Raw genomic sequence first — 23553 nt, 5'->3', positions numbered from 1 at the left:
GTCAAGGAGCTGTCACAGTGGAAGGAAGTACAGGTAGACCAAGCTAGGTCTGAATGACAAAGAGTTATTGTTTAGTGCAGACTTCCAAAAAGTCATGCCAGGAGGCTAACCCAAGGCAAAAGTTTCAAAAACATCGTACAAATGTTGAGTCACAAGTTGTACAGCATCCCATTGCTGCTAACTTTTCAACTTGTTTTCCTGGGTCACCTACAAGTACCAAAATGAACATTTTCCAATGTTTTCACCAGAAGAAAATACAGAGCTTTTGTTATACCTGCATGGAAATGAAACCACCAGCCCTACGCTTGTGTCCCTTCTGATTTGCTTAGGACTCCCAACCAGCTAGGAGTCACTGCTTCCCTCTCATAGGTCACATGACCCAATTCAACTGCCTCTATCACCAAGTCAGTGTCAACAAATCTCATGCACACCCGATGAACAAGGTTCATTTCATGCTTCCCTTCACATGAAAATGTACCTTGGTCTCTCCAGTACCCTGCCACCATCCCTCGGTAATGCCAGTAACTGTCACTGCAAGGCTGAAAACTGGCAGATGTTAAAGGTAAGCAAAGTTAAGATTTCAGATACATCTTTATCCCCAAATCCTTCTCCCAATCATGCAGATCCAGCAAAAGTCTTACTGCTGTTCAAGTCACTGTTGCCTTCAGTGCCTCTAATTCCGGCATTTGATTCTAGATAGAAGGTTAAGCATCCCCTGTTGCAAATCATACTTACATCAATTCAATCCATTTGCTGTTAAAGAAGCATTACTCTTCCCAGAAAGGTTTTTTTTCCCTTTAGCTATGTACCAAGCCAGAATCAGACAAATACGACCCGATATGTTTATCGATATTATTCACATCACTCAACAGGACGCAATGGCAACTCACCAATCCTGAGGCAGAACTTAAGGAACAGAATGTTCATCGCATCTGTATATTTTTAAAACTGCCACCACTGATGACCATAAGTTACCTACTGCTTTTTCATATACAGATTTTATAAGGAAGTGCTGTACAGTAACATATCATTAAAGCCTTAACTGACATGCTTAGTCAAAACCTCTTGCCTGCCATGATTTGCTGTGTGATGTGAAAAGACCCATTAGCTTTTCCTTTTCTTTACTTCCCTCGTTTTTTTTCCTATGAAAGGAATAAAATAAATCTATTAGAAAAAAGAGTTGAGGTTAAAAAAAAACCTTTAAACAAAAATATACTTACTCAAACAGTAACAATACATATAGGATACAGAGCATGACAACCTCTTTGTTTAGCAAGGTTAAAACTCCAGCTACATACATAGAAAAGAATTTATATACCCAGGAGGAGACTAGTAATATATGAAATACAGGTGTCTAAAGGTTGTAAGTATCCTCAACCCAAAATGTCTGTTCCATTTTATATTTCCTTTTTGAGTGGTAACTATACACTTCCAGGAAAAAGGTTTGAGAAGAACATTTGGGGAAGTATATAAAAAAGCTATGAGATGAATAGGAAAATTCCTTAACTATTTCAGATGTGACTGGGAAAGTCACTGAAGAAATGCTCTCTCCTGACGCCCTATTCTTTTCCTTATATGCCAATCACAACGCACACATCCACATGTACCTATTTATCTTCTGGGTCCACCTCTAGACTCTAAGCTCCATGACAGCAGGGACAATATCTGTTTGGGTCACTACTACATTCTCAGCACCTAGCACAATGCTTGGCACATCAAAAGCTCTCAAGGAAGGAAGAGAAGGAGAAAGAGAGGAATTAAATGAATAAATTAAAGAAAAAGAACCAGAAGAGTGACATCACTAAGATGGTGATACAGGTGGTTCCAGACTTCACAAGAAGAACAACTAACAGCTATTCATGGACAAGACATCACTGAGAAAATCCTAAAGAAAGAGAACCAAACAAAAATCAAGAGGAGAAATGAAGCACAACTACAAAACTGAGCGTTCCCTACTTCTTTCTCAAGAATCCTGATGGTTTATTGCAGACGAGTGTGACTGTTCCAACTCCTTCACCCCTCGTTGGTGGATGACAAACTCTGATCAGCAAGGGCCAGCTGACTTCAGGGACTAGGAGTGAGCTCTGTTCTGACGTGAAGTGGCCAAGAAGAGGTAAGTGGACAGGTGGATAGGTAAGGGACAAAGCAGTCTCCACAACCAGAGTGTTTTGGAGACACAGGATTCTTCTGTTCTCGTCTCTCCACCTCCACCACTCTTCTGTTAAGGCTACCTGCCTATAGTCTTCAAATTCTTTCCATTTTCACTTGCAGGGTGAGGTCGGGGGAATTCAGGACACACTAGAACCGGACACGCTCCGGGTCGCTCCCCTTCCCTGACTTCTCCTCCTTCCTTTCCGGCCAGTGGGCCTAAGACAATGGACCCTTGAGCCCCGCCCCTGAGTCAGACCAATGTAAAACTGTCACCCTGAGCCCCTCCCCTTGCTGTGCTGGGCTTCTCCCTGCCCTCCTCTGGAACTCCACAGAGGCACAGGGCTCCCTCTTGCAGAAGTAAGTATCTCCCAGGACATCCTGGAAGTAAAGCTTCCAAACTTCTTTTTACTTCCTTCCCTCACTCCTGCCCAAGAAAGAAAGTGATCAGTGATACTGGGATAAAAAACATTAAGAAAAGAAAAAATACTGGAGCCTGTGCTCCTCTCTTGTTGCCCTGACCTCTTCCTGGAGGGTTCTGCCACCTGCCGCGGGGGAAGCACTGAGGGGCCAGGTAGGCAGGCAAGGCTGCCAACCTGCTTGCTGTTCTGTGGAGCACACACTTCCCGTGGATGGGCCCGCCCACAAGCCGCCAGCGGGAGGGCGACAGGAAATACTGGGAAGCCAGAGTGACATCGCACCGCCCGGCGGGGTCCAAACACAGCTTTATCAATTTTTACACCTGATATTTAACCTCTCTCTCTCTGGTTCCCGTATCTGTTTCCTCAAATAGGTTAGGGAGGGGAGAGGTGGGGTTAATTTATTGGCCTCACTAAAATAACGGCAATCATGGTATAATTATAGACAACTGTCAACAGTCCAAATTGTTGATAATTATTGATCTTCTCAAGAGGCTTGGTATTTTTTAAATGAACATAAGACTAAAATATATATATATATATATATATATATAAAAAACACGAGGAAAATGTAAGTGGCCCATCACTCCATCACCAGGATTGTCTTAAAAAAATTAAAAGTAATGACCACATGTGAAGGTCAAAAACATTTAAACAGAACAGAAAAGGTGTAAAATCTCCCTTTTCTATCTCCCAGCACCCTCTCCTCCTCCTCGAACTGTCAATGAGTACTTTCATATATCCTTTTATTTGAAATGTTATGCATATCAGCAAATAGACAGCTTTATTTCTTCTTTTTTCTCATTTACACAGAACGTAATTGGCTTTTCATTTTGATAGCTGGGAGGTCCCAGGTAAAAAGAGGCTGGGGAGGGGATGGCCTGGATTCCTTCTTGATTCCCCCTCTGCCCCCTGCCCACAGCTCCCTTTGCCCCACAAGGACATCACCCTGCTTTCCAAGGTGTTCCCTCCTACCACACATGCCCGACTCCCTCAGAGCAAGTGCCTCAAAATGAAGTAAGTCATCTGATAGCTATAGAATAAGACGTCGCCACTGGGGGAAACACGGGACTCTGTATTGTTTTTGCAACTTACTATGAGTCTATAATTATTTCAAAATAAAAAGTGTTTTAAAAATGAAATAAGTTAGCACTTGACTGGGAAAGCCACAGTGGAGGAACCTGAAAGCGAGAGGACAAGGAATAACAGATGGCGACAAAGCTCTCTGATAATATAATGTGCCAGTGCCGGCCCCAGCCTCTGCTGCCTCCATGGTGTTCACTGGCCAGGACTATAGCATCAGCCGGGTCTTGAAACATCTTAGGATGCGTTTGATTTTCTTTAAAGAACAAAACAATGTTTTCCAATAAAGCTGTTTGTTGCAAACTTGAAAATGTTACCACTAGGTCTGAAGCAATTTATGTTTTTTTCTTAATAGTTGAGTGTGTTTCTATCCTCTTTTAAAAAAAAAATCAAAACTAAACTTTAAAAGTACATAAATATTTAATTTTGCAGGGAAAGGTATGGCTCTCCAGATGGGGAGTCCATCCAATTCATGATCTCAAGCATTTTATGGCCACACTTCCCTGCAAATCACATTGATGGCAAAAATCCAGCTGCATACCTAAGTGTTTTGTCACATTCCTGACCCCAGAATCAAATTTCTCATGTGGGAGGTTGAGCCAAAGGTATGTCCTGACAAACCCCTACAGAAGTAGATTCCTGTCCCTCTCCATCTCCACTTCCCCTTGAAAGTCTGCAGCCACGGCAAACAGGCAGCTGCGAGCTTCAGGGACCCCCTCCGACTCTACCTAGGGTGAGGGGAGGGCCGTGGCTGCCATCTGACCCAGGCAGGCAGAACAAGAGAGGCCCGTGCAAGCCACCACATGGGCTGCTCCCAGGGCCATCGAAGTTGCAAGCCTTCGCTTTGAAAGAACGTAGACAGACGGAGTTACTCAACCCCCCAAAACAGGGATGGGCTAAAACCCTAGTGGCCTCATAGACAGTGATCCAGATGCACCCTCATTTCCACCAGTGCTCCAGATGAGGCAGTAGGAGAGTGGGCCTTTGGACCTGACACTCTGGGCCCCCAAATTCTTGTCAATAGGGCACCTGTCTTAAGCAGCATGGAGATCTGAGCATCCTGAGTTGAAGAGTTCATGGAGCTTGACCAACATAGTGTGGTCCTCATGTCAGAGAAATCAACCTCCCTTCTTATCTACAGTTACCTCCTACCAGGGTTGTCTAGGGCAGGATAAAAGTCCATGTCCCAGAGAGCACGCATGCTGCTCTGTCACTCCAATCCTTGTGTAGCATAAGCTGGGTTTCCCTGTAAGTCAGCTGAAAGGTCCTGGTAAGTCCAGGACTTCCTATCCAGGCAAGTCCCCATCTTCTTATCATCAAACAACATGAGACAGACTGTTAATGAGTCATTTTAGCCACCCCAGACTTCCACTTGCAGAAGCAAACTGTCCCCAGGGTTCTCCTTTCTATACAAAATCCAAACTTCCTTCATCCTTGGGCACCAACACACATACACACACAAATGCACACAATTGTTTCATGAGTGTGGTAAAATATTTTAACTTTTAAAAATTTATCTTAAAAAATCAATTAAGCTAAATGGATTATCTTAATCTAGTAGTTCTGACATACTATAAATTATATACTAAGTTTACTTTTTCAAAATTTATTTAAAAGCTAACACACACACACACAAAGAAATTAGAAATTATGTCCCCACTTCTAGAAAACCAATAGGAAGATTTTTCAAAGTGCCATAATTAAGGCACAAGTAATAGCCCCATTTGAACAAGTAAGAAGCTACTATATCCCTGCTGAGAACACTACACAGAAATCGTAAGGAAGAAGCAAGTCAGCAAGGAGTGCTAGTTTAAGGTTTGAGACTAAAGTCTCCCCTACCACAGAATAGAAAACAACAACATTATATAGCATATGACAGTTTACAAAGCACTTTCACAGCCATATATCATTTGATTATAAGAATCCTATTATTATAAACCCCATACTGCAGATGGGAAAATGCAGCTTAGCAATTTGCCCTGGTTTATACTTACAAAGTCAGGCCTAATTCCAGTTTTCTGACTCCAAGTCCCTTGATTTTCTACCACACCAGCGTTCCTCAAACTTCATTTCATTCCACCTTCATACATTTTTACCAAATCAGCATTCCATCTGTGTAATCATTTCCCTATTATTTACATTTTTAACTGCCTCACTAAGGCATTATGTATTAAGGCTGAATATATTTTAAAATACTCTTCCTGTAAATGTTCATCAATAAAAGATAATCATAAAATTAAAAACAATAAAGCCAAAATGATATTATTAACTTTTAGCTGAATGTTTGCCTGTCAAAATCTCTGGGTCTGGGATCTATTGTCGGAAGGAAGGAAGGAAGGAAGGAAGGGAGGGAGGGAGGGAAGGAGGGAGGGAGGGAGAGAGAGAAAGAAAGAGAAAGAGAGAAAGAAAGAAAGGTAGCAAGGAAGGAAGGAAGGGAGGGAGGGAGGAAAGAAAAAGAGGCAAGAAGGAAGGAACAAAGGGAGGGAGGGAGGACAGGACAGAGAAGAAGGCGGAGGAGAAGAAAAGATTATCAAGCCTTAAAGACATAGTACCACAAAGCTGAGTCTTTCTCCTTGAGTTAGTCAGAAGGGTTGAAAGAAAACTAAAAAGGGAATAATAAGGCCTCCCAAGGTGATTCTGTTGTTATTTAACGCTGTGCTCACGAAGCCCTTGGAGTGCAGCCCACCCTTTGAGAAGCACTGCCTTGAGCCATGCCACACCATGCATTGTGTTAACATGAGAATGCATTTGAAATACCGAAAAGGGATAAATTGTGAGTTTGGGATTAACATATACAAACTACTATATATAAAATAGATAACCAACAAGGACCTACTGTATAGCACAGGAAACTATACTCAGTATCTTGTAATAGCCTATAATGGAAAAGAATCTGACAAAGTGTGTGTGTGTGTGTGTGTGTGTGTGTGTGTGTGTGTAACTGAATCACTTTGCTGTACACCTGAAAGTAACACAACATTGTAAATCAACTATACTTCAATAAAAATTTGAAAAATAAATAAATAAAATATTGAAAGGGGGCTCACATTTCTTGATGGTCCAATACTCGCTTGGACTTAAATAATGTTCTCTAAAGCTCAGGCAGGTTACCCGCAAATTGAGGAGAAGAAAACAGATTGCAGTGAGATGTCTAATGGTCCTCAAATTCTAATATTTGTAAAATCCTAGTCTCTATGAATAGGGAGCATAAAAACAGAGATCATGAATGCAAAAACAGGAGGAAAATGTAGGCAGGCACATCCTGGATAGGAAGACAAATGGTTTGCATTCTGCTTCTCTTTCACAGAAGAACTGTGCAAGGACATTTGAAGTCCACATAATGTCTTTCTTTCCTTTTTCCTTTTCTTTTCCTTATTTTCTATCTTTCTTTTCTTTCTTTCTTTCTTTCTAGGGATATTTTTTCAGAAATATTTTAATAGCTGCCAATTCACCCAGTAAGATAAACAGCTGTTAGTTTAAAAAATTAATTAATATATATATTAACAAGATAATGAACCTGGACCTTTACTTAACACTCAGAGTTTTTAAAAAAGAAAGAAAGAAAAAGTAATTGGAGATTGGAGAAAAGGAGAAATACCCCGCATCAAGTAACTTAATGGAATGACAGGGGTTTTTTTAACAGGAAAAGAATGACCCTGAAAATCACCAGCTGGTCAACCTAAATGATATCCTTAGTAATATCAGGGAGCCAATACAAAAGAATAATTTTTTTTAAACACCCCTAATGTAGACTACCATCCTGAAAGCATTAGAAAATGAAGGCCAAGTGCCTTGCTGGCAGTATTTGAGTGCCAAGCGTAGGAAAAAATGCAAATTACTTGATTCTCAGGAAAGTACTTTATTATAATTCCCTGGAGTTCTTCACACAAAAAGCATCACTTCCTCAGCGAAACAAGTCATATAAAATCTACTTCCACACAAAATAAGCAGTTAAAGCAGTTAATGGGGTTCTGTACAACATGCTTCTATGTCAAGACTAAGAAACCTCAGAAATGGTTACATGTTTTTCTATCACAAAAAGGAGTTTTTCCCACCACTGACCAGTTGGGTCTCAGGAGTGACAAAAGAAACAGTGACAATGGCAGTCATTTGTTAATGAGGGCTGTTAGACCAAAAGAACTTTTTGTTTGGTATTGTCCCATTTCACTCCCATTTCCACCAAGAAGAGGCCGCAAGCTCAGGAAACTTAGAGTCAGTTTCCAAATTGGAAAATGTTGCAAATACCAATAAGTAATAAACATGCTCTGCAGACACTGCTCAGCCCAGGCAGGGAGAGGGGTAAACCAGATGGTCTTTTCCAACCCAGATTTCCATGATCTACAACAGAACCTGGATGACTAGGAGAAATTGAGAAGCAATTTGGAATCTGCTTTATAAAACAGAATCCCAAACAAAGACATTCAACAAGGCAGAGAAATCTAAAAAGAAATGAAAATGGATTCCAAGTAAGAGTAGTAATCAAGCCAGCTTGAGACTGATAAAGAAATAAAGGTTGTCCCCAAATCACAGCGTTTTGGAGGGGAAGGTGACTTAGAGAGCTGCCAGTCTGGGGGTCACAAACCCAAATGCATGCTCACCTGGCCAGAGATCAGAAACGAAGCGAGGTAGAAATAGCGGAGACAAGGTTAATTGAAGAGTGCATGATCTGTCTAAAAGCATTCCAATTAAAAATAAATTGAAATATGTATGCTGACCAAATAAAACAGCTCTTGAAGCCAGTTTAGCCCAGGAGCTTCCTGTTGGTATCTCTGATCGCTGACTATTCCTAACTCTACGCTACTATATACACATGAGGAAACTGTGGACCAGAGAAGTCACATCATTTGATGATAAGCACGGAATAGTGTTTGTAGGTAGCAGAGCCAAAATGATAAGATTATATTACACACTGAGATGAAGTTAAATAGAAAAAATGAAATGACATTAAGGTAAAAATCCTGCATGTCCTTGGATCAGGTACTAAGTTCACATGGGTTATTCTTTCAGAGGCCAAATTATATTATCATCTAGCTAAACACAAAGCTTCTGAGAACTGGGGGAAGATGTATGCAAGAAGTTGTACCAAAAAAATAAATTAAAAAATCCTAAGTAGTCAGAGTCAGATATTCAATTTTTCAAAAACAATTGTTAAATCCATAATTAATAATTAACAATGGTCCTGAGTAAGATGGCAAATGGAGCTCCTGACTTCCATTTTCCAGACAGGAAAAACGAGGTACATAGAACTCTCACGGCTTTTTTTTTTTTTTTAATGGATTCTTTAAAGTTACATGTTCAAGGTTCCTTCTAGACACTCCTCAAAGAGCAAGGTAAGGAAAATCCTTTCCATACTTGGTACTGGGGAAGAGTACATTTTAAAAAATTGGATAAGTTTAAGACTCTTTTTTTAAAAAGTGAAATTCCAAGGGAAAAAAATCTCATTGAGATATATTAAGGGGTGTGAAATCTTCCTAGGAAATCCATGAAGTGCAGAGAAGGATGAGAACATCCTCCCTTGGGGCAGCTGGAAACAGATGAGACAAAGAACTGGAAACCTTCTTTCTGGGAGCCCTCCCTCCTGCCAGCCAATGGGACCTTCCTCCCTGGATTCTGTGTGTCTAAGAAAACACAAATACACACTCCTCAGAAGGAGGAAATGCAGTCTGCACACAGGGCTGGCATCTCTAACATAAATCTCCCCATAGGTGTTGGGCTAAACCTTCAACATGAGGAAATAATATTCGAGTTTTATAGCAGCATAGGCATGATTCTTCCCCCTCCCCCATAAAACTCGCAACATGGAACAACCACATCAAATTATTGCTTTTCAGAGGCCAATTCAAAAACACCCACTTTATCACAGAAAGAATATTCCTTGTGTATGTGATTGCTTCCATTATGTCTTATTTGAAGGGGGGAAATGAAATAAAAATCCTATCGGAGATATTTATAGATCTCATAAAACCTGATTCACTCTCATAAGCTGCTGTAAGCTCAGTCATCAGGTAAGGCAGAAAAGGCAGGTGTAGTAACCAGCACTGTATTATAGTATATGTGCCTAATTCTGGCTCGTAAAGAAAAATAACCGCATGCTGGAAAAACTTAAGGGAAGTAAGTCAGAAGTAAGACTGGAAAGAAAGGGAACGAGTTGGACATTTGTGTGAGCAAGTCAAGCAAATTCCAAGGATACCAAAGGGGGCTGAGTTTTGGGGACAATGGATATTGCTAGTATTTCCCCACTTCTACGCACCAGTGACTTCATGAGAGCTCTCTTGTGGGATGGATAAAGGAACACCATGTCCAATGCCCAGCATTCTCCCTGGCCTGGCCTTTCATCATTCACCTTCTCTTAGACATTCCAGAATCACTGGGATCTTAGAGAGACCAGTGATACTATTTAGAAAAAAGAGCATTGTGTCACTCTGCACTGTTTTCAACAGGAGGAAGGATGGTTGAAAACGGGGAAGGAAAGAGCATTTGTTGAGTGGATGCCATGTACCAGACACTGGGCCAGAGAGCCAACATGCCTGCCCTTACCTAGGCATTATTAACTCCATTCCACTCATGACAGAATGAGACTCAGAGACGTTAGGTGACTTTCTCAAGGTTCCAGCTCTGTCTGATTTCAAGGCCTCGTGTAATTTGACTACTACAAACACTACGACATTAAGGAGCCCTAGCACAACCCAGTTCTTTTTCAGATGAGAAAACCAAGGCCCAGAAAGAAGACAGACCAGAAAGCTGTTCAAACCCAAACAGTTCCACTGAGTCCCAGGCCATGACCTTTGGCTCTTGCCCTGGTGTCTCCTGCCTAACTAGGAGTCAGTATAAATGTAAAAATTTGGAGTCCTGAGCATACTGCCTGGGTTTGCATTCTGGCTCAACCACTTACAAGTTGTGTGACTTTAGGCAAAGTCATTTAATAACTCGAACCTCAATGTCTCCATCTGTAAAGTGGGGATAAGAAGAATATGTATCTCACAGGGTTGGTGTGAGGATTAAATGAAATGATGCACATAAAGTGCTCAGATGAGATCATCTCTAGGAAGTATTTGACAGATATTAGATATTATTATGATGCTTATTATGATAAGAGGCAGAATAGCCAAGTGGAAAAAAGGAAGAGGGAAGTGTGTTCCACCACTGGTTTTGCAACTCATTTGCTTTGCGGCCACATTAAGACAACTTGCTTAATCTTCCTCTGCCCCAATTTTCTCACCTCTGAACGGGAAATTCTGTAATACCTGTCCGTTCCTTAGTTACAAAAAGAATGTGCCGATGACAAGAGGTCCTGAGCAAAACACCCTGAGCCCTTAAGAAAAAAAGTTCAATACAGATGTTTGTTAGACTCTCACAAGCCAACATGAACATCTCCGTCACAGAGGAAATCATATCTTGGTCCATATCAAAGAAAGCAAGGACCTTGATATAGGGAGGCAAATGCACAGGGGAGGGCTGAGCCATCTTGGAATGCAGAAAGCAAAGCCAGAGATGCAGTCTGTCATTGAGCAGCATCTCAGGGAGCTCACTGGAGAATCAGTCCTGCACAGAGGCCTCCTCACAGAAGACATCCTTCACCCCTTAGGCAGGAACTGTGCTCTATTAACAGGCTCTACAGTGGCCATATGAACAAACACTAAGAGCTCAAAAGGTAGGGCTGGGGCAATCTATTTCCACTCCTTTGTGTGATGAGCGAATTTGCCGCCTCTCCAAAAATAAGAGCCAGCACTGTGACCACGCCATTCAATTCCTGCTACCTCGGCTCTGCAAGGTGAGTGTGAAAGCGGGGTCAGGAGCAGGCGGACACTTCCTTGCAGAGCAATTGCTCCACAGCTAATTGCCATTTTCACGGCCGGGTTGAGCTTTCCAAAAGATATCCTTCAACCCTAAGCTCTGAGCTCCTCTCATGATGTTCTCTCTTGCCAACCGTACCCCCATCAAAGACAGTTTATAGATGAAAGGATGTAGCTACAGTACATACATTTTTGCAAACATCACAGTTTGAAATAGAGGCATTTCTAAGGCTTCTTTGTGAACATCGCCACATGCCCACAGTCATTACCACAAGAGCTAAAGCCTTCTATGGATGAGGAGGCAGCCTCCTTGCCTGAATGTCCTCAGCGGCAATTCTTCCACAGTTTATTTTTGCTCCTCTTACTAGAAACATGGGTCCTTTGAAATTCTTTATAAACAGAGTCTACTTGCAAACAGTGAGGTCAGAAAGAAATATGTAGAGCTGCTACCTAATGTCTATCTGGCATCATCCAACAAATGTTTGTGCATGCATCCATCCCTTTAAAACCACAGAGCAGGCTGAGGTAAGTGGAAAATCATGGTCGAGAGCTTGCTGAGAATGAATTATTTGAAGCACGGCATGGTTGGAGTTTAATGCCCACCACCACAAAGGTACCAGAAATGGAATTTGACCAGGTTAAGCAAACCTCTAGTGGGTCATAGGAAATGTGAGCTAAATGAGAAACACTTTAGGGTAAGGGAAAGTAAAACAAGGAAGATGAAACAACACTTGGACAGTTGCTATTAACCGAGGAGCTGGATGAAGTACATCCACTGTCCTGCTTTATTATAAACCTCTATTACACTTAGATTCCAAGTTATACAAGAAATGAAATATTTCCATATAAGTAGTAGCCACCTGCAACTCTGGTATCTCTGATATTAACCCTCTATAGATTAATGGCTCAAAGCCTTGGCTGCATATTGGAATCACCCAGAAGCTTTATAAAAACACTGAGGGAGTTCCCTGGTGGTGCAGTGGTTAAGAATCCACCTGCCAATGCAGAGGACGTGGGTTCCAGGAAGATCCCACATGCCGTGGAGCAACTAAGCCTGGGCGCCACAATTACTGAGCCTACGATCTAGAGCCACAATTACTGAGCCCACATGCCACAACTATTGAAGCCTGCACGCCTAGAGCCCGTGCTCCGCAACAAGAGAAGCCACCGCAATGAGAAGCCCACACACTGCAACGAAGAGTAGCCCCTGCTCACTGCAACTAGAGAAAGCCCATGCACAGCAACGAAGACCCAAAGCAGCCAAAAATAAATAAATAAATAAACAAATAAATAAATAAAATAAATTTATAAAAAAACAAAAACAAAACGACACTGATACCTGGGTTCCACCCAAAGGAATACTGATTTAATTGGTCTGGGGTGCAGCCACAGTTGTGAACCATTACTACAGACATAGTCAAATCTTAAGTCACATCATTAAGCCCTAAATATCTATTGAGTATCTACCACGTGCAAGGCTTTCTAAGAACCTGAAGGGTTATGTATTAAAAGTTTATTATCAAAATTATAACCAAGGCATGGACTCTGCTCTAAATCATGCAACCTAACTGGAAAAATAAGGCAATGGGGGAAAAAAAAGAAAAGAAAAACTATACTACAGGACAAAACTGAAAAGCATCATGAGGAAGTAAAAAGTTCTACACAAGAGTATAGAAACAGCAGCAATTACTGTTGGCCAAGGGAAAGCGAGGGAGTTTCCTGGAAGATGTGGCAACCATCTGAAAGTTAAAGGATGGGTAGAATTTGGACAAAGAGACTCAAAGAGGAAGAAGAAGGAAAAGGCTGAAGGAAATGACATAAATGAAGAGAGAAGCAGGAAAAGTACAGTCATTCAATTTGGATGGCGGTTACCGCACATGGTAACAAAGGGGGAAACTTGTGACTACTACCTAGACCCAGTCTTGGAACATCGTGACTCTTAGACATTTGGCCTCATCGTATGTAAAAGAGGGCCCCATTGACAGTTTGGAGCATGGTGATGGAGGCAGAAAGTCAGTCCAGCTGAGGTGGTGGGGCTGCCCTGGGGCAATGGCAGAGCAAGAAGAAAGTGGTAGACCATGGTGACGTACTGTAAGAACCAAATCAATGGGATTTTTCAACCAATCAGAGTGAAGGGAAAGAGAGGAGCCAAAGATGGCTGGACCTTCAAACCTGGATCACAGAAGAAAGGTCAACTCAATAAAAGAAACAGGGAAGCCAGGAAAGGGAGGAAAGAAGTTGACGAGTTCAAGCTTTGGGACATATTCAGCTGAGGTCTTCATGGGACAACCCCAAAAGCCTTAAGTGTCAGCCCCAGGTTTCCAGTTCAAAAATGTGGGCCTGAAACTCAGGAAAATATTGGAGTTGGAGCTGTAGATTACAGCTTTGAAGAAATAAAGAAGTCTCCATTTGGGAAGAAATCTTCAGTTTCTAAGATCTTAGAGGTGAAACCAATCTGTGAGCCAAGTTTCAAGAGAGAATTTTCACCATCATAACTATACTAGAGATTGGGTGGAGAAGGGCCAAAAGTCACTGAGCAGAGTGAAGAGCACCCTGCGTTTCCTTTCCTCACTAGGGACACTGAAAATTGAGCCTTGGCTTCACCCTCCCACCCCATAAGGACTTTTTAAAAACCGCACAGAAGTTGTCTCTCTTCCCAACTGCTTATCACAATGTGCAATGTTTTTTGTTTAAATTTGTAAAACATTACAACCTCACTGCCCATCCAACCCTCTCAAGAAATTTTAAAACACTTCAAAAGAGATTTTTCTGAATTGGCACATGATAACTGCTACCGTTTCATGCAGTCCCTTTGTTGGCAAGTTGTCAGAGACAAAGCATTTCAAAACTTCGCATTTGACGCTTTCCACATAAAACCCCAGTTCTATCATCCATCCAACTCCCTACCGCATACATCTCAATGCACCCTTCTTACTCTCGCTCCGATCCGTTTGTTATCATTTAAGTGACAGCACTTTTTTTCATAAGGCTGGAGTTGCAATTGGGGGCTTTTATTTTGTTTTTTCAGTACAGTGTACATTTTCCAGGTTACCACACATTATTAAAAATGGAAAAGAGATTAAATTACACACATAAGCTTTCTCCAAGATATTCAATATCTTGGTTTAGGGCCCAGACAATTCAAAAATTCCATGTACTAGTATTGTTCAAAGTAAAATGGGGGTTTTCTTGCTTCCCTTTAAGGGGAGAGGGGGAAAGAGAGAGGAGGAAAGATGAGAAGTGACTCAAAGTATATTCAGAACAGTGTGATGAAAAGCAAGCAAACTGATTTGGGCATCTGAAAGAGTACTGGGCCTGGGACCACCATCCATGTTAACAACAGCTGGGTGACCTTGGAAGGTTCAATGCTTCATCTGGCTTCAATAATCATTTGGTCCTAGCCTAGTGTTTTAGAGTTAAAGAAACCAAGACCCTTTCAGGATTTGAAATTCTAAAATTCTCTGGGTCTAGCTTTGGTACAAGGCCTGGGGCTTGACTTTCAATATGACCTCAGGAAATGTCAATAAACCCATATTCAGAAATAGATATTGCATATGGCTCTACATTAATTATTTTAATTACCTATAATCATTTCCGAATGACACAGACATGGATGCTGTTTCCTGGTCATTATGGACATGCGTATTCATTCACACTGTCGACTCATCTGCCCTAAAAGGGCCACCAGCCCCATTACACCATTAGCTAAAAAAGCCTAAGAAAATTTAGTAAATCTCAAGTATGTTTTATAAACAAGGTTGTAACGAGGTGGGTAAGTACAGAGAGGCATGGGTCAGTGTTCAAATACTGGACTTAAAATCTCTTTTTTTTTTTGGCAACTGTGTTCTAATACCGTATTACGTAATTCTGAACATGCTCACTCTCCCCTACTGAAGTCAAGCTCATAGAGGGCAGAACTATATCCAATTCAAATTCGCATCACCCAAACAGTATTTTGCACATAACCAGAGCAAAGGAATGAAGTACTGGCGGTGAAATATTTTCCATATTTTAATATAAACAGAGAAAAGCCCACAAGGTGTGACTGACTGCCTCTACCAGCTCAGAGGCATGACCAATCTTAGGTAAAAGCCTGTTCCAGTAATGCTCAGTCAGGAATGGTATCACTATGAAATCAGAAGTCACTCCCACCTCAAGCAGGCTGATTCCGGACTGATCACAAAGCTGCTGCCGACCCCCCGCTGTCCATCTCTATGTCACGCATGTGGTGGATGGGGCAGCTGGAAGCTGCTCTAATGGAGAGTGCAACGGACACAATACACTTAGCAGGACCAAGTTCTCAGGGTCACAGCAAAATGCCAAGTGAGGAAAACAAAAAGGATTCAAGGCAGGAGAAATGATTCTCCAAATTAGCAGAAAATGAAGGCCAAGGAACAAGAAGGGAGAGGAACAAGATCATGACCGATCTTAGGTAAAAGCCTGCTCCAGTAATGCGATATTTGATTTGGGGAACACTTAAATTAAACTAAGTAAGGAGAGCTTCTCACGCGGGTGCTCTAAAATGAGCACACAATGTAACTGGGAGGAGGAGTGTTTCTTAACTTGTGGATGTTGCATGTAACATTAATGATTAGATGCTGTATCTTGCTCCACCGACTTTAACACCATTAGTACTTATAGAGCTTCCTAATCACTGTACTAGGTAAGATTTGGCAATTTGGGTTAAAATATTTCCACCTGTTTATGCTAAGCAAGCACTCAGCTAATTTGGGGAAACAAAGGGGTTTATTTGTAGAGAGATAAATCTCCACCCCTCACCCTTCTGGCATCGCTCAGGTTACGTTGGGGAGCTGTCCTAAACTTTCAGCAAATCCCAATTCCAAACATACATGCTAACTGATAGATTGAGTGAACCGGAATCACAGAGGCGTTCTCTGCATTCACCAATCATGGAGTCCAGCAAAGGTGATTTAAAACCCCTTGCACGCTACTGACAAACTGCAGAGATAGCGGGTGTCTGCCACCCGATCTGGCCAGCTATCCCATCAACATGAGCCAGTTCAGACTGGCCAGAGGAAACTGTCTTCTCTCCCAAATAAGCACACAGTGATTAAAGAAGACTGCATTGCCTTCTCGTACTCAAAAAGTTAAAATACAGGAATTCTCTGAAGGGAGAAGAATCTGAAGATTTATAAGAGAATGGCTACTGAAAGCTCCATTAGGACCTTCTCTAAACTATTCCCGTTCAAGTGGAGAGGCAAATAGCCCCCACTGGCATTTATATTTAGAATGGGCTGGGAGAGAGGAAGAGCACATTTTGCACACTGAAGGTCTCTGACATACCCATACATAAATCATTTCAGGGTGAGGTGTCACATCTTCTGCTCTGCCCTTTAAATGGATTGGACCCCAACATCACATCCTCCTCAGGGTAGGGAGTGGGGGTGGGAGTTTCATGGAGAACAAAGAAGTCACCACTTCCTTTATCCCAACTAAAGACAGATGTAGTAAAAACATCTGCGTTGTAACATTCACTCACTTCAAAATACCAAACTACAAACAGGTAGACTGAGTGATAATGTTTGAGAATCCCTAAATCTACACAAAGATGTATCTATTAAAAAGAACATGGAAATTAAAATTAAAAAGAACATGAAAAGGCCAACTGTGTGATAGATGGCATTCACATGTGCTTTCATTTGTAAAGCTACATTTATTGAGTGACTGCATCCTTATTTAGAAAATCTGGAGAACAGGGGCAGTTCTGATTTTTTTTTCATCTATCAAGTCACTGTTTCAAATTTAAAAAAAAAATAGAGTTATGGTAACTAAAGAGCACACAAATCACATACAAAAAAGAAAAAAAAAAGCCAGCTATTTTATCCTTTCAGTGTGGTTAGCAAGGCTCCTTTGTGTCTACAAATTTCCCTGGGTGGTGCTGTTGCCAAGAAATTCTAATTCATGACAAGGTTTTCTGCAAATTGGGGACAGAGGCAAACCTGCGGATGCAGAGACCCTACAGTTTGCTTTGTCTTTCTGGCTGAGACAGCACCAGGCTGCTCGGGCCTGTAGAAGGCAGTGCAAAGGCAAGATCCCAACATAGGAGAAGCGATGTAGCTCACAGATCAAATCCCATCCCTTGCACCATGAGGCTGTTCTTGGCAGGCAACCATTTTTGTAAGTTGTCCCCTAGAGATGCTTCATACCAAAGGCCCTTGTAAAAAGTGTTTCAGGGTGCCTGAAACCAAGATGAAATTGCAGTGTTATGGGGACGCTGTAGTTCTTACAGTAGCCAAGTATGCCATTAGTTTAAAACAATGGGGGAATGGGGGAGGAGGGAGGAATGTTCTATGATTTATTTATTTGTTTCCAGTAGCAGTGGAAAATTTTCTCTGAGCAAAAAGGAGGCCTGAAACTGACCCCATCTGCCAATTATGAATCAGCATTAACAACAAGCATAATTCCATAAGAGTTTTCAAGTAAACATACCATGCTCCTCAATGGCATGAAGCAAAGCTAAGTGCAAATAAGACTTAGAACATCATTACTTGACCTGCACTCATGAAATAGCAGTCTAGGTATAAAGAATATATCCAAATTCTAAAAGTCTTTGTAGCTTCCCAAAGAAAAATAACCATCAGTATTGTACCAAATCCTCTTTTATTTTCCAAGTCAGCAGTGGGTCCAGAAAAATCATGATTTCTAATGGCAACAAAACTCATGAATGGGTCCCCCTTTATCCATCATCAAGTGGTACCCTATACGCTACTCTTAGTTTCTGTCCTACCTTTGACTTTTTCCTACTTTTCCTCAGACAGCTCTTGGAAATTTTCCTGCAAGTTTCCAAAGAGCTTAAGGCTGGTAGCCTTAAGAGTTGTGCGTCAGCTGAATTCCATAAAATAATAGACCACATAAGCACAGTGTAATTTACAGTTATATGACAGGCAGGGATGATGTTACTTGGGCCAAATGCTTAAGTATGCAGTCAGAGCCCAGGAATGGAGAGCTGTTAATGTAGGATGTCCATCTGGATTTAAAAATTACACCAACAATGGTTTTCATAGTTGGAGCTGTATGAGGCTAAGACAATATTGCCCAAAAACCCAATGTCAAAATGACGACCCCTGTGACAGGAGGGCCATGACAAGCTCACTGACTATTAAGCAGAACAATTATCCCAGACTTGAGTTTAAAATAAAAACTCCAAAGAGTCCATCCTTAATTTTCAAATGCACAGATGGTCTTGAGTTTATCATCCAAGCCACTCTGTTTCTTACGAACCAAATCAGACTACTGGAATCTCTGGACTTCACTCATCTCCTCAAGGTACACTGTTCACTTTCAGGAGTACATCTAATAACTGCTCCTCATTTGACCTCTAAAATCTGATTACCCCAGAGCATCAGGAAACTTCCTCCTGCCTGGGGTTCTTTGTAGCAACCTTCTTGAGCTGATTTGAGCACAGGAGCCTTAAAATTTCACCATGTGATGGTTGATTTAGAACCAACAGTTGCATATAACCACACTCCCCTCCTTTATACTCAGAAGAGGCAAGAGGGAGGGGGCAGGTAGAGGGAGGAAGGAAGAGACAGAGGTTGGAGGTTATGTCATCAGCATGAACTGGGAGGCACAGTCACCTTTACAGAAAGCATTTGTGACTACAGAGCCCACAGAAGAAAGCTCCTTGGAACGATATCTCATTTAGGACCGTGTCCTCACAAGTTATGTTTCAGTATGGATTACGAGCATGCCTCTGAAAGAGCTTGGCAAAGGGTTTTAAGCTGAGGGCAGTTGGCAGTAGGAGAGGATTAACGCAAGAAATAGGGGGGTGAAAATTTATTTGCCCACAGATACAAACTAAGCTAGAGATGCCCTGAAGGAGGTGAGATGAAGGATGAGGTGGGTGGGAAGCGGAGAAGGCTTCTAAGGAAACAAAAGATCCAGTACATCCTCTAATTATCAAACCAATGATGTTTCTTTACAGATCTAGACCTTCTCAAGGATGCTCTAACCAGATCTAGAAAAGCAGGTTTCCTCTGGAGAGGCCTTCCCCCAAAGCAGGCTTTACTACTGTGAAATCTTGAACCAAACAAAGTTGTGTGATTCATCAGGAGGGAACGTTGTAACAAATAAAGCCAACTTTCTTCCCTCCAACCCTGCTTAACAGTTAGTCACAAACAAGGGCTGCCTTGGGCAGGCTGACTAAATCAACAGATTCTCTTCCCTAACCTGTCTAGACAGTTGTTAATAGGCAACCGATTCAACACCAGTGGGCTGACAGTGTGAAATGAAGACTATTTCAGAAAATGAAATTCTGGCAACCTTTTGGTTTAATTAGCATGTGAAATAAAAGCAGGAAAAAGCTCTAGTGAGACCCTTCGTGAGATAGTCTCATCAAGGATGGGGGAAAGGATGCACTGGAGAAATGCCTTCTGCTAGAAACATGTGAGCTGTGCGTGCATTTAGGGAAAGACAAAGTCAAACATATCTGCCAGCATCCTTGGGCAGGAATGTATGTGTGGAAGCACAGACACCAGAGGCCAGTACCTGGAGAAACTCCAGCCTCGAAATCAGGGGAGAACAGCAACTAGCAACAATGGTACACAGGATAGGCTCCTTATACCACAAGCCAAACCTCACTCGCTAAAGCAGCAACTGTTACATCCCAGGCTCAAACTGGCAAATCCCGCTTTGTATCCTGTCGGAGGAAATTCAGCCGTTCATTAGCCTTAACAAGCTGCTATCACGGAGCAGAGAAGTTACATGAGCAGCCACACACCAAGCCTCCTGCCGCCCGCCCCAAGGGCAAGCACGTTTCTCCCAGACGGATTGTGCACGTTCACACTTCCAATGTGCAAATCCGAACTGTCTTCTTGCACGTTCCATGATGCACACTGTAGAATTCTGAAAGAATGTTCGTGTCCCTCCATCCCCACCCACCATCTTTCCTGCAGAATGTCCCCTCAGCAGCTCCTAATCCTTACTGAGAAAACCACTGTTTCCGCAGCAGATCTCGCACTTTCCACTAACCAGCACTTTCTTTATTCCACTTCACAAAGCCCCGTGAACTTGTCACCAGCCCCGCTTCCCCCTCACTGGGACGCCTAGCCAACTTGGCATCGGTGCCCTTCAGCATCTTAGGAGTTTCTTGACTAGTCCTCTAAAACAAAGTCAGAGGCATGGAAGCACACACCACCCTTTGTCGGAGGTTGTGCTAAGTGGAGAGGCACACCAAACGAAAGAGAAGCAAGGACACCCACAGACGGTGTTCTCCTTCCGAAGACACCGCACTGGGGAAACCTACAATGCACGGTCAGCATGAGATAGACACATCTTCCCATCCTCTTCCGAGATATCTTTGAGTATCCTTTATCACTGGGCTCCTCTTCCTTCTGCCCAGCTTCTAATCTCAAAATCAAGTTCCTATTCTTTACTGATACTCGCTAATTACTAGGAAAACACTCCGCTTTGCTCCTACCCCCTCCCCCCCATCTGACGGTCGTTAGCACCAGTTGAAAGAGATGAACCTGATTTAAGGTACCAAGGAGGTAGAGCTCGTGCATGTAGGGACGCGGTACCTGTCTGTGATGGCTCGTAAAGCCCCAAACCACCTTCCCACCCGGCTCCTCCGAACCCCAGAAGTTAGGCAGGTCTCTGCTGGGGGGCAGTGAGCCGCACAACGTGTGCGCAAGGATGTGTGTTGGTGACTGAAACGCAGGCAGCTCCGACCGGCCGCTCAGCTCAGCAAACTAAGGGGTTAGGGGGTGGGTGGAGAGGTAAGCAGATGACTGTTTCCGAAAACATTTTAAACAACAGACAGCCAAAAAGGGGGGGGGGGGGAATTAAACAAACGAACAAACAAAATTCAACCCCAAGCCCACACCAACGCAGCCCCTGCGTCTCCGCCGCCACCACACGATTTACACAAGTAATTTAAATCATTCACCTGCTGCCAGGTCTCCTCCAGGGATGGCAAAGCTGAGAAGTAGCCGGTGTCGTGGACAAGTTGTAGCTCCTGGAATATACTATAACTAGCCAACACGTCCATGCTGCTGCTGCCGGGCAAAACGGGAGGAGAAACCCTCCCCCGAACACAGTTGGGTCTGTTTGTTTGTCAGTCTGTCTGGCTCACCCCCCAAGGAGGCAGACATCCAGTGGCCCTTTTGTTTTGTTTTGTTTCAGTCAACTAAAAAGGAAAAAAAAAAAAAAATCAATGCAGAAGAGAGGGAGAGAGGAGGTGAGAGAGGAGAGACTGAGTGGGGTGGATGGAGAGAGGCATCCAGCGTGTACAGTGCAGACGGCTGCCAGGAAAAGGGGACTTCACGGGAGTAACAATTCCCTTCCAGGGCTCTAATCACTCCAGCTCGTGGATCAGGAAGGGGGATGCAAACTCACTGACACGAAGCTGCCATCTATTTCTGCAGCGCTGTTCGCTCCTAATGCAATCTTTGCTCTTTATTTTGGGAGGTGGCATTTTTTTTTTTCTCGCGATCGCTTCTCTCCCCCTCTTTCCTTCCCTCCCCACCCCCACCCCCATCCTTGCTAGTTTGTAGTCTCTCCCCCCCCTCCTCCTTTTCTCCTCCTCCTGCTCTTCCCCCTCCCCAAACTCCCTCCCGCCGCCCGGCTCTCCGCGCAGCCGTGGGATCTCGGAGGAGGGCGTCCATTAGGCCGCGTGTGACCATGTATGGTAAACAGGGGGCTCATGAAGTCACTGACGACCAATGGGAAGCGTGGAGCAGGGCCTGGGGCGGGGCTTGGCCCTGGCGGCGGGCGCGGATTGGCACGCTGCGAATCTCCCTGCTGCCTTACAAGGCGGTGCGAGGCGAGCTATTTTTAGAGGGCTATATAAGGGGGCTGAAGAGGCCGTGCGGCGCCCGGGGAGCGCGAGCGCGAGCGCGAGGGATTGGGAGGGTCGCGGCGACACTTGCACCGGCTCCCGGTACGCTGAGGCGACTGGGCTCGGGCCGGACACCGGCCTCCGACCTTCGCTTGGGTGCCAGGTGGAGCCCCAGGCGGCCGGAGCCTGCGCCCCTCAGAGGGGAGAGGGTCGCGTATCGCCGTTCTGGCGTGGACGCGGCCGGTTAGGAGGTGAAAGTCCAGAATGCGGGGTCAGGATGCCTCCCGGAGGAAGAGCGAGGCGGGAGGACGAGGAAGCCGGCATGGGGAGGAGGGCAGGTCACTTCCCACTCCGCCTCCCTTCTAGGCCCGAGGGCAGGGAACCGCGAGGGCGGGGCAGCGCAAACGAGTTCCTCACTTCCTCAGAAATAAACCGGGGGATTGGGAGGAGGGCGGAAGAAAGAAAAAGTCACCAAAAGCCCCTTCACGAATTCCCCACAGGCTGCCAGGGTGCCGAGAAGAAGCGCCAGAGGAGGAAGCGCCACACAATGGAGCAGAACAAAGGGGAATGCGCGAAAACAGCGGCGGGGGCCCGCCTTGCGCGCCTCGCGCAGGCCCCGCCCCCAGCCCCGCCGGCGCCCCAGTGCGTGCCGCCGCGCCCCGCCCCACCCCGCCCGCCCAGCCTTCTGAGCCGACGCCGGGGACCGGGCGGGGGTCAGCCTCGCAGTTAGAGTTGATTGGAACTGGACGTTTTGCTGGGGAGTGTGTTAAAGACAATAGAGGGAATCCTTGTAGACGTGGGGTGCAGGCAGGAGCCGGCAACTTGCTTGGGGGCTTAAACGTGAGACTTCCCATGCGGCTTGGAGAGAGGGTGTCCGTCTGCCTAGCTGCGGTGGTGAGAGGAGGACCTGAATTGCGCTATGGCGCTGACATATAGAGATGTATAGATAGAGAGCCTATTATCTCTTAGCTGAACTACGCACGTTGTGAGGGTTGACCGGTTGTTTGCTTGACCTTAAATGGTTAGTGTGGTTAAAGCTTCCCCAAAATGCAGTGTGAGCTGAACTTCCACTTTTGGAATGATTGCAGAATTTGGTACTTATTCTGAAATGAGAAACTTAAATTCAACTCATAATGGAAGAAACACATCCACCTTAATCGCCCTTCTCAGCTGTCTCTCCTTCTGACTATGTGGGACTCCATATCACAATATTTCGAAAGTTCTACTTTATAGAACAAACACAGTTTGAAGTTCAGTATTTGCCAGGGGAAATTAAACGGGAATTATTGAGTTGAGGAAAGTCTAGTTTATT

General features: G+C 43.8%; 1 protein-coding gene across 10 annotated transcripts in view; it reads right to left on the bottom strand.

Moving 5' to 3' along the window:
- The window catches only part of KLF7 (KLF transcription factor 7), a 114380-nt gene extending 92481 nt beyond the window's left edge, over positions 1 to 21899 (bottom strand). For 8 of the 10 annotated variants that reach the window (XR_009541090.1, XR_009541085.1, XR_009541086.1 and 5 more), the window contains exon 1: positions 21351 to 21896. Coding sequence is in view for 3 of the 10 variants with exons in the window: in XM_060152221.1 (XP_060008204.1) it covers positions 21351 to 21452 (102 nt within the window). In the remaining 7 variants the exon portion in view is untranslated. Of the gene's footprint in view, positions 1 to 21350 lie in introns of all 10 variants that reach the window. The other 2 variants (XM_060152222.1, XM_060152223.1) reach the window with 2 other exon arrangements.
- Positions 21900 to 23553: the final 1654 nt, after the last annotated feature.

This window comes from Lagenorhynchus albirostris, chromosome 6, assembly GCF_949774975.1.
Source record: "Lagenorhynchus albirostris chromosome 6, mLagAlb1.1, whole genome shotgun sequence".
Lineage (NCBI taxonomy): Eukaryota > Metazoa > Chordata > Mammalia > Artiodactyla > Delphinidae > Lagenorhynchus > Lagenorhynchus albirostris.
Note: the sequence above shows the minus strand (reverse complement) of the source record. Positions and strands in the feature narration are given on the sequence as shown.